Below are 12,440 nucleotides of genomic sequence, written 5' to 3' on the forward strand. Positions count from 1 at the left end.
TCGAGTGCGCTAGAATTTGAAAGTACACAGTCGGAAAAAATCTGCCCCTTCCTTCAGACTTCCTCACAGAGCCCCTCCTCCAACACACACGAACGCGCACATGACCAATGAGGGCACGAGATACATTTGTGCCCAGATGGAAGGCTGACAGGCAGGTAGGCCATCCAGTTATTTTAGCCGGCTCAGATGATTGGTCGAGCTTTTTACAGTACTACGGCTTCCACAGATGACATTTTTTAATGTATTGTCAGATGTCAAAGCATTTAATATATTCATTCTTTCACACACAGTGACGTCACGAGCTACCCACAATGCAACACGCGCCATATATATATATATATGCCATTTTCCTGGAGGTGCAAATATCCTGGAAGTGCAAATATAAACAGCTAGCTAACGTAGCCAGGCAGAGCGCACTAGGTTTTTTTTCTGAATTAACGACTGAAGAAATCGCTGCATATCTCTGGACTTGAGGGGTGTGCTCTGGGTCGTTACCAGCGTAAACTAGAGCTGTGTGGGTTGTCGGATTGCCCTTACAGACTGCCTGCAGATGTATGGAAAAACGACCCTCGAAAGTGGCCTTTGTCAATTTTGGCTGCATCTACGTCTAATTTCTGGAAACACCAGGTGAATACCCCACTTGTCACAATAATATTATCATGCCATTGCATATACAGTATGTGGTATTTTAGAGTTCACTAGATATTGATTAAGGCAATAGACTATGATATTCAGTACAGGAAGCTTAGCAACACCTAGACGGTGTACGGCTAAACCCTTGGCCTGCTTGCACCTCGCGTAAAACGGCAGATACCGGAAGTACGGTTTCGCCCTCGGCCCAATACCCGTATGTGTGTGTGAAAGAATTCCATGGAATATAACAAAGTGTTTCTGACGTGAATTACCTAACCCACCTTTAACTGTACAGTATATAAATGAACATTCATTTATAGTCATTTTGTATAGAGAATAAAATACTATCTTTTAAAACCTATGTAATTATTTTGTATTTCCAAAGCTCTGAGATTTGAGTCCACTTTGCATGTATATCATTGGTCCTCTAGTTTAAAGCACTGTGACAGCAATGCTCACTACACCTGTACTTATTGGATTGTCTAACTGCAGGTAGTGTGTGACAAACTGAACTCTAAAATGCATATTCATATTTATTCTCGCTAAATGATTTATGTAACAATATGTGATTTATACTTTTCAACTTAAAGGTATGGGTTTAATATATTCTTTATATTGTGCTGATTTACGCCCATCTAGCTCACCTTAAAATATTAATTTGCAGCGAATAAGCATTGTACGAAAATACAATTAATATACACTGAGCATGTAGCGTTTGCTGTATCAAGACATACAATAACATCAAAATATGTTTTTAAATCTGATTTACATTTATAATGTCAAGAAAGGTTAAGCAAAGAGTGGAGTCAACATTACATTTGTCTAACATTCAGGCATCTCAGCAAAAACAACAACTCTCAGATCAGCAAATACTCGTCTTTTAAAGCAACATTATATAACTGTTTTAATACTATAAAATATGAGTTCTTCTCTCTGATAGTGCTGTGGTAGCCTGTGGGTTATATATGAAGTCTCTTGATGAACAGAAAGCTTTTAACTTTGCAATAGTAACGTGCTTTATGCCTTGTGATGTTTTGGCTGAGTATGCAAAGATGTCGACTCGCTAGATTTTGATTATTAATAAGTAAGGTAATCATAACAAATGCATGTCTAACACAACAGCTTCCAATATTAATGACTAGCACTCTGAAACCACCGATTACTACATAATGTTGCTTTAAATAAAGGAAAGGTTCACAATCTTTCAATTCTATCTTAATACAGTAGTCACATGTCATAGATAGACTCATTGATTACTTTCATTTTCCATACTGGCCTTAAGTCAAACTCCTTATAACGCCGCCAAACTGTATGGGATTGAAATTGCACTCTGTTTAAGTAAAGTCTGCTCATTCAATATGGAGTTCTTCTAACTGATTTGCAGTAGGCATCTGTTTTAACGTAAGCTTAAAGCTAGTCTAAACTGCTTGTCCAACACTTTACAGCAGACAAAGTGAAATGCTAGCTAGCATGAGAAAATCTTTCGAGGAGTTAGTAGCGACCAAACTTGAGCTTAAAACACTCAAATGATTGATAAAGGTGCACTGTTCTGCGTCGAAATAGGTAACTACTACAAGGTATGATGTGGCAATGTTCAGTTACACAACCTTAACCCTCACAACTAACCTTCGTGCTATCAAAGCGTACCCTAGCTACAATTATAATGTATCTGACAGCTACCAATAACGTTTTATGTACATATGGCATGTGAGTACTATATTAAGATTTCTTTACTACTATCCCCGAAAAATAAGGTCAATATTCAAAGTATTTTTTTTGAGGTTATGTGCTTCTTTTTAAACGGTATAATATGCAGGTGATCGTTCACCAGGAGGCATGCCAATATTAAACATTATTGCATGATAATCACCATTTTCCACAGTTCCAAATCCTCATACCTTGGAAGCTGTGTGTTGGCACTGTTCCTGTCGAAATTGTAATAAAGATGATTTTATAAATCAAACAAGTAGTATAAACTGTCATCTCCTGCAGCAGCTTTGATTCAAAAGGGATTAGGACACATCAGAAAACAACGCACACCCTCTGCCCAGAAGTTAGTGTTATCAGAATAAAACTGTAGAAGATTTATATGAATTTTGTCAACAAAAAAAAACCATTCTCATTGTCTTGCCAATTTTGCCCAAAGCATCACAGAAGCAGAGCGTTTCGGTTTTGTCACAAAATGAAACAAACAATTGCAACACTGCATTCAACTTGGATGAGTAAAACATTGACAATTGATGGCCATATATGGCAAACTGTTGACTTGGTCCTCTTCATTCGTTTTTTGTAAACTCGCCCGCCTCCCAGCGCAGAGCCATAGCACTCTTGCGTCTTCCTCCTGCGTAGAGGTCTGGAAACTAAGAAAGACAGCTGATTGTTTACCTGCTTTCAAAGCACTCCCTCCACCTCCTTCACTTCCACCTCCTCTCTCAGATTATAAGACTGAAGTGGGAAGTAAATGAGTGTCAATGCAATGGTAATGGTATGGTCATATTGCTGTTGAGTTACTTAGCTACAATTAAGAAATGAAAATGGAAATGTATGAACAAGAACTTACTCTGTGATCACAGGATAAAGCAGAGCGATCCATCCTGTAGGCCGTTTTCATTGGTGATGATGGGGACGACTTGCACTTCACTGGTAAGATCAAAACATCATCATTAGCTTAATGCACACACACCAAAAGGCAACACACATGTGTACAGAGTGTTAATAATGTGGTCGATATGTCGCTGACGTACCTGGATTGTCAAACGACAACGTGTCCATGTGATTTGACAATATCCTTTCGTTATCGAACCTGTCTTTCCCGTACATATTCACCCTCTCTTTCTTGAGCTCTTCCTCCCTCTGCTTCATCATCTTAATCTCTTCATCCACCAGCGACATTGTGCTTCTTGAACGCAGCTTGAAAAAGGGGTTGTTAAGGAACATCTTCTCCTGGGGTTGCTCACAGGCTTTGTTGAGTGAGAAATCGGAGGCACTTCGGATAATCAGGTTGGATGTCTCGAGGATGATGACGTTGGAGCTGCTGTCCTCGGAGCACCACTCTCCGGACTGAGCCGCCCCGTTGTCTTTGCCATGTCTCAGGTTGGATGTGAAATCATTTCTTGGGTCGAGAATGATGACGTTGTTTGCCGATACTTCATGTCTTTGTGGTTCCTTACTGGGTGAGGTGGTAATGATGAATGACGGCGTCAGTGGAGTGCTTATAGATCTCGGCATACTTCGTGATGGAGCACAATCAGTGGATTTGCCCATCCTGGAGAGGCCCTTTTCTCTCCTGAAGTTTTCCTCCCGCTCCATTGATATGCGAATCTCCCTTTCGACAGATGTCTCCAAGTCATCATACGGTGACCTGTAGCTGGAATCATCCAGGCCAGAATCCTCTGAGCAAGGGCTGAATTGCGTGTGAGGATAATCGCCAAGCAGATTCAAGTTCTCCAGTTCGTAAGCTTTCTTCTGAGTTCTTTCAATGTTGCGGACCGGTGTGTACATGAAGCTGTGGCTGCCGTGAAAGCTGGGGGGCTTGGTTGTAGGGATGATGATCTTGTTCTTAGTTTGCTCCTCCATTTCCCGCCACTGTTTTCGAGCCAGCTGGAAGTCCACATGCTCTGTGCTGACATTCTTACTCTTGGTCTCCTGTATCACACAGAAGTCTTTCGGTTGCTTCTTGTTCGAGTCTGCATCAATGTGCTTTTCATTGGCGGCGTGGTTATGATTGGCATCTCTTCCATTTTCACCCTCATCTTCAGAGATTTTGGACAAACCTTGAAGGCCTAAAGGGTTATACTTAACCTCTTGTGGAGGAATAGGAAAGGAAATAGTATCCTCAGGTTGTTCCAGAACTTCTTCCACTTGTGGAACCTCAATATGGACTTCTTCGATGTTGTTGGTGTCTTCCTCCTGAAAGTCTGTCACCTCAACTTTCTGCACAAAGAGCTCCTGAGCACTCAGCTCAAGATTGTCCAAATATGAGTCATCATCTTCTTTATTTATGGAAGAAGAAAATATTGATCTCCATTTGTCATCTGTGTCACTGTCTGAGGAAGCGGCTTCAATCTCAACTCCCAGGCATTCGTCCATATCATCAGGGTCTTGGTCATGGCAGAACTCATTGGAAACATCTGACATTGCATCTTCTCTAATACATTGCTCTAATATCGACTCCTCTGTAATGGGTGGTTCAAACAGGATTTCACAGGCCTCTGGGTCTTCCTCTGCATCGACTGCCACATTTGGATAACCATCATCTTCGAGATAAAGCTTATTATCCTCATCCTCAGGTTCCGGTTCAGGGTATAACTCTAGGTCAGGATATGGCTCCGGCTCAGGGTACTCGTCTAGTTCAGGGTCTTGATCAGGCTCAGGGTACTGCCCCAGGTCTAGGTCTTCATCAGGGTAATAATCCGGTACAGTGTCTTCTTCTGGTTCGGGGTATTGCTCTGGCTCAGGGAATTGTTCTGGCTCAGGGAATTGCTCTGGCTCGGGGAATTGCGCTTGTTCAACATCTAGCTCTGGTTCAACGTCTTGAACTTGACGTTGAACTTGTTCTGGTTCAAGGTCTTGTTCTGGCTCGGGATACTGCTCTGGCTCAGGGACTTGTTCTTGCTCAGGATCTTGTTCTGGCATGTCCTGCTTCTTACAATGTACCTCGTTCTCATAAACACTGTCAGCACTGGAGAGTGTGTCAGACACAGAGGAGTTGATTGACTCATTCCTGTTGAGCTCTTCATGCCCTGATTCCAGTATCAAAGCTTCATTTGGAGCCTCACAAGGCGTTTCAGGGCAGTCAGTGTTGTCAATCTCAATTGTGCCAGTTGGCAGGTCAGTTAATAATTTGTCAAGCATCGCCGTTTCCCCTGGGAAATCTGATGTGTCTGTCTCTAAGCAAACAGGCTCATCATCTGCAGTGCAATCTTCCCTGTGCTCAGGTGAATCAGCCACTGCGACCTCCACCTCACAGTCCATCGCCGGCTCCGATTGTTCAGTGGTTTCCATGGTGACGGCTGTGCTGCAACCTTCGTTCAGTTCTTTTCCATTTGCCTCGAAATCCATCGAGGTAGCTCTCTGAAAAAAAAGAGAGAACAAGAAAAGTAGACTTATTTTCTGGGAGGCTGAAAGGGAGTTGTTAGTTTGTTCCTTTGCCAAATGCGGAGATACATTCAATGGCAGCATATTCACAGTACCCCTCCTTCACACTGAAATGATTTGCAGTCTTCGTAACCTTGTCTTCCTCCTTATGTTTCAAAGTCCCGTCTTTAAATATGCTTGTGTGAAATCACCCCAAATAACCAGCAAGACATTAAAATGTAACGAAATAGAAGCTGATGATTTTAAATCAGCCACTCAGCTGAACCAGGACTATTATTTTGACATTAAATCAATATTGCACACTGTGTAACAAAGCACTTACCATCAATAGTGTTATTATGTTGTTAAACAAAGCAGGAGAATCGCTGTGATGCATACAAATAGGAATGTGCAGACTAAAGATTGCGTTTCTTTGTGAACAAATGAAGAGTTTTGTCACTGCAAAACTCACAATGGAAAAGATCTTCATTATCATCATCAACAGCAAAGACAAGAACACAGGACCGGCTCAATGACACTACAGGATGTCTTTGTGAGTGTGAATGTAATCACACCAATGTGACTTTGGCAAATCTTCCTTAACAGTTCTTGAAGTGCAATAAACACATTTGTACATGTCCACGGACGGCACTTAAGAGCTCTGTGTCTGCGCCATTTGGAGAAACAGGAAAGGGGGGAGGTGGGTTTGTGAATGTTTTCCTAAGTGGGTTATGTTCAGTAAGAGATGAAGCACATCAAAAGCAGCTGAATTAGATGGCATTATAGCTGTTCTTATGTAAGACTGCCGGGAAGGATCTGCCTCCCACACACTGCCAGAGTGTCCCTGCAAGATGATTGTCTGAGCCCCCCAATCCCTGTGTTCACACTCGCACACATGTTCTCACAGACATTTAAATGGCTATTACTTGTCAGTGTGAGAACAATCAGTGGCTACAATCAGTGCTTGAATACCAAATCACAAGATTCAATCCCTGATTGCCTCTTGCTCTTCACAGATCACTATGGGTAACAAAATAATACACAGAATTAATCAAAATCTAAATTCACTAAGCATTTCATTTGTACACAGTTTTACTTTTACTCCGCAGCATACGACTTTGTGAACAGAGCACATCTCACAGAACAATGATTAGTTAGAAAATTGGGGATATGCAGGTGCTAAAACCAAATCTGACAATGTGTTTTGATTCATAGTGAAGTGTGCATGCATGTTGGGTCCAAACTTCAATATAGCACAATTCCAGTTCCACTGAATTAACAGCAAACACACAGTTGTTACAGAGTGATACCTCTCGCTATAGCCACCATATGTGTGTGTTAAGGGTAAATAGACTCATCTATTTGTCCACAATGAACATTCAAAGAGATATTAGAATGTAAAAGGTTAAGGGATAGTTAGCTTGTTATTTCTGATATATCATCTATCTCTATGAAAGGTTCAGGTTGAATCTGCCCCACCCTGAATCCGAGGTGATGTGCTCCTGCTGCCAAACATCGAGGCAAACGCTCACCAGGGCCTGAGGGCTGTTTTCACTTGAAAGCTGAAAGTATTTAACAGGATACCCACGGCTACAAACATCAAACACTGCCAGCGCCAAAAATCTAATCCTTTCTCCTCTTCCTCTCTACAGAGCATTCATAGCAGGCACATTCCTTTCATCACTCCTGCATGATTCATTTCAAAATATATTCAGGCACAGATTTTGGTTGATAAATGAAGATGATAATTTGTTCATGGCTATGTTGTACCACAGTATGCCGTGTTCCATCAAGAGGCCACTACATCTCTTTTATTCATCCACATCAGTCACAATGCCTTGGTTGTCTTTGGAAGTTTTCAATTACACAAACAAATACGCCTACAAGGACACATGCATGCGACAGACTGAGTGCCATGGTAACCATCAACACTGCTCAGCCGCCTCCGCATCAGCAGACTGTTCAATGTGACGGGGAGCAGTGCTGTATTCATGTTGTGTGGGTTGAGTGGTAAATTAAAACGTCCTCATTAAAAAAAACACCTTGTCGTGTTGGTCAAATTACTTTTACATTTTTAAAACTGCAGCCCACAGCCTTCAGTTTTTTAGCAAGCTGATATGACAGTGTGAAAAAGAGAGGGAGACATCTAACCTAAGAAGGAGGCATTCACTTTTTTCTGACTCTACAGTAGGTGGAGAGAAACTGCAAGCTTTTTAATCGGAGCAAAAATATGTGATGTCAGCAGCTCTTCAAAATATAATGGCATGATATAATTATGGGTTGTTAAATATGAACATATGAAATGTCACGTAGGCCAGCAAACCTAGCACATGATGCAAGATAGGAGTAACACTTGACCTGTTTGTTAAGGCTGAGCAACGTCTTTTTACTCAAACTGCACATCATATTTGACAGAGATCATTTAAAATGACAATTCTATTTCTGAAAAGGCATAATCGTTTTTTGTGAGCTTAGAGAAACCTCTGCAGAGCCTGTTCGCAATACTTATTTTCTACCATGCCTCCAGGACCTGATACCCAAATGTCCTCATTAAATCATAAATGAACAAACTTAAGTCGCTCAAGTACATTTTTCCAAATCCCTACAGCTCCTGAATGTCTGAGTTCTCTAGTCACAGTGCTGCATAAAACCAACAAACATCATATATAAACATGGTTCATTGCATTATTAAGTCATGGCCTATTTTCTTTTATTTCATCTTGATATTCCATCATTTGAACGGATGCTGTGATTGTGAAACGATGTCCATGTTGTCGTGAATTCACTAGATGAATTCACGACAACATCCGTGGGATTTCTGCTTTACAAAGACAGACTGCATGGACCTGCAAATAGACCTTGTGACCATTTATACTTTAAAAACATCTTGTTTCTAATGCATCCAAACATTCTTCCATTTTAAGGATTTGTTTAACTATATCTACATTTCTCTTTAAGCTATCAAATCGAAAAGAAATATCAAAACCAGCATTGAATGCATCCCCATGGTGTGAATCAAAAGCCTTATGTATTGTTCCTCCATTATTCAACAAAATCAATGTCACTGCTTGACATGTTCTTTCATTACTGTGAACAAACACTGTTTATTTGTACTCAATCCCATATACACCTTTCTGCTGCCACACATACTCAATAGTACACATACTGTGTATTAATCCACCCCAGTAAACAGTCAACAACAAACACATGACATCCTCCTGTGCAAGCAGCAATCAAATCCAGAGTGTCCAGCTGTTCGAGTGAATTACTGAGCCTTTTTTCACTTATGCAGCTACAACTTAAGTAGGAACCAATGAGCTTTGGGCGGAAAATCAGACAGGAAGCCAAAACATATTGAGACACAGATCGACAGATTGTTGGTTTGGGGTCTTTTTGTTGACAAAGAACAACATGCAATTTGAAAAACATCTTAAAATACTAGGTGTGGCTTAAATTGTGCATTTTTAAAGCTCCTTAAGGACCAACAACAAGCATCCTGGAACAGCTGAACACTAGCAATAGAGAAATAATAATATGGCTGTAGATAAATGTCCCTTTCATTTATTAGCTTAAAACAACACTGATCTATCTATTGGCATATTATAAAACTAAGCAATGCCTACCGTCAACATGTAGATCATCCACACAGAAATCATATTCAGGGCACAGCTCGTCAGTCACACGGATAGAAACGAGCCATACAACAGGCACATGCAAATGCTCAGGCTTTGTTGGAGTGTTAACGAAGTAAAAGCAAACTTTACATAAAACACACACACACACACACACACGTGGTGTAACTGTCATTCAGATTAGGCCGAGTGGAGATGAGGCTCCCTGAGGCTGTTTCCCATTGACCGACAAGCACACAATCCCAATAAAAAGTGCATTAGCCATCAATGACTTAATGCTAATACATCGGGAATAATGCTATTGTTTTGAAACCCTTGGACCCTTGACCCTTTCATTTCAACAAATCAAAAGTGAGTTAGGAGAAGAACATTAGATTAGAGAGGGAGCTGAACAATAATAACCACATCTGTATCAAATGTGCCAATGTCCTCCTTTACAGACTCACAGATTGAGTCGCAGGCTTCCTCAAAATCCATAAGGGCTTTGCATTCGACTCACAAACAGTTGTCCAATATGCTGTTCACAACTCTGCATGTACGTGCCAAAACTGCAGCAGCACTATTCTGGATAGAAGTTATGTGTTTGCTTGATCATTTGCCTCGTTGTTCTGCATATGTCCACTTTCTTCTTCTTTGATTTCATGACCACTTGCTTCTAAGCATTTTATATTGCAGAAGACATCAATTACAAGCTAAAAATAATGACGATACATCAACATATGTTTAATGAGACCTAAATCATAAATGTTTTACTATTAATGACCAATTTGTCCAGCAGTGTGTGCACAAATAGGTCATGGTAATAACAACGAGGTAAAATAAAACAATGTTGATTGTTTCTAGGAGATGCCAACAGCTGTCAGTCAAAGAATGAAATGTATTAATCCATTTGTGTTGCTATGATCAACTACACACCTTTTCCATCTTTGCTCTTGAACAACAGTCATAATAAAAGCTGCTAGACGTTTATTATAAGAAACATCTAACAGGTTGTTTTAATCGTTTTTTCTAGTCTTAATTTTCAAGTGGGTACACCAAATACAAAAGATCCAAATAACTGTTTGGGTGTCGCTGAATTCAAGGCAAGAAGCCTGTGAATCATCACTTGCTTTGAATGCCCAATCTCCTGGCTCAGTGAGGAGCCGTTGAGACATTAAGCCCTCCATAAAAAGGGCACGTTGAAGTTGAGAGGATGGACACGTGAAAGCATTTTCAGAAGGTTTCATTCCACAAACTCAAGGCTGACATCCTCATGAGAATAAGGGACCTTGGAATAAAGTAGATCTTATCTCAGTGGTATAGATCTTGCGCACAAAATGTGTCACTACGCCTGTAAAAGCTTATATCAGCCGTTTTCTCCTGGATATGAATTTCCATTCTCCAGAGAAAAAGAAAGAACATTTAAACATGTCCAGTCTGTGATCGTTGATCTTAAAATATGTCAACCTGTCAACACTAAAGGAAAATATAAGGGCTGTTAAAGGTAGGGTAGGTAAGAATGGAGAAACCAGCTCGAGTGCGCTAGAACTTGAAAGTACGCAACCGAAAAAAATCTGCCTCTTCCTTCAGACTTCCTTACAGAGTCCCTCCTCCAACACACACGAACGCGCACATGACCAATGAGGGCACGAGATAAGTTTGTGCACAGATGGAAGGCTGACAGGCAGGTAGGCCATCCAGTTACTTTAGCCAGGCCGGCTAAAATGATTGGTCGTGCTTTTTACAGCGCCACGGCTTCCATAAATGACATTTTTGGATGGATTTTTTGTCAAAGCACTTAAGATATTCATTGCTATCGGGATGTTAAGAGCATTCCATGGAATATAACAAAAAGTGTTTCTGACGTGAATTACCTACCCCACCTTTAAGGCTGACTTTAAAGCAGCAGAGAGAAAAACACACACACACACAATACAATTATGACAGAGACATCAGTATGTGTATATGCTTATGTTTCTGTGTATGTATCTGAGCTTTTGTCGCAGCCACACAGGCACATTTATGTTTGTGAAAGCCTTGAAATCACCGGCTCCCTCTCTGTTCTAAGAATTCACATGATGTAATCATTGCAGCGGACTGAGAAAGAGAGCTGCAGGCTCATCTGCACTTATCATCATTTCTCTCATCCCTGAAAAGAGTATGAAGCATTCGTTCTGCTCCATGATTGTCAGAAAATGTTCAAAACACCAATGAGTCACATCATTGAATAATCAAACACACAATCACAAACACAACACAAACACAACTAAAGCCCAAATGTGAATTATTCCACAATTTCACAGTCCCTGACAAATGCGCTGTTTTCTTGTAAACTCTGTCCGGCTGTAATCTGGAAAAGGAATGGAGCTAAAAGCGTCAACACATTGTTGGTGCTCTACCAATATATGGAATGCCAATAATCCCCCCCTTAAATAACTGCTGGATACAATGGATTGATTCATTGATTGCTCTACATGGAGCCCTTCCTCGATGGACTCACAAGACGTGAAGCTGTCATACTTATTTTTTGTTATAATCCAAACTCTACTGACGTCAACCTTTTTTATTTTGAGCATTCAAAATCACAAACAAAAACAACGTCTGCTCTCCAGGAACACCTTTGTGTCAGTCAATTGTTAAAGAGCACTCAAGGACTGGATTTACTGGACACACAATTGCTGGAGTTTGTTAGGTGCACAATAGCAAAATATAATCTGAAATTACACAAAAATATGTATTTTCTCACAGAAAAATATCTTCCAACTTGGAAACCATAGGCAACTGTATGACAAGACACTACTAGTGAAACAAATGTGGGTCAACTAACCCGTTCTTTACTGAATAATCAGCTGATATCTGCATCTTGTGTCAAGATCAAACATTCAATCTTATCATAAACTTGAATAATGTAACCAGTCAACACAAGGACAGTCCAACTTCACAGCTTAATCACATCCTCTAAGCCCCCACATGCCGACACACACACACACACACACACATTACTGCAGCTAGTCGATCAGCATATTATAATCCTAATAACTCTGATCTGCTTGCGGCATCCCTCGGTCCACATCAATAACAAACACATGGGGTGTTTTCCGTTTTAGCAGCAGATGATGC

At 40.6% G+C, this 12,440-nt stretch overlaps 1 protein-coding gene across 2 annotated transcripts in view; it reads right to left on the reverse strand.

Annotated features, from left to right (window-relative positions):
- Nucleotides 1–980: 980 nt before the first annotated feature.
- The window catches only part of palmdb (palmdelphin b), a 30,044-nt gene continuing 18,584 nt past the window's right edge, over nt 981–12,440 (reverse strand). The window contains exons 6-8 of one of the 2 annotated variants that reach the window (XM_034210718.1): nt 3,378–5,706; nt 3,194–3,273; nt 981–2,993 (exon numbers count right to left, since the gene is read on the reverse strand). In XM_034210718.1, coding sequence (XP_034066609.1) covers nt 2,910–2,993; nt 3,194–3,273; nt 3,378–5,706 — 2,493 coding nt within the window. In that variant the 3' untranslated portion in view covers nt 981–2,909. The remainder of the gene's footprint in view (nt 2,994–3,193; nt 3,274–3,377; nt 5,707–12,440) is intronic. The other variant, XM_034210719.1, reaches the window with a different exon arrangement.

Source organism: Gymnodraco acuticeps, unplaced genomic scaffold, assembly GCF_902827175.1.
Source record: "Gymnodraco acuticeps unplaced genomic scaffold, fGymAcu1.1, whole genome shotgun sequence".
In the NCBI taxonomy this organism is placed as follows: Eukaryota; Metazoa; Chordata; class Actinopteri; order Perciformes; family Bathydraconidae; genus Gymnodraco; species Gymnodraco acuticeps.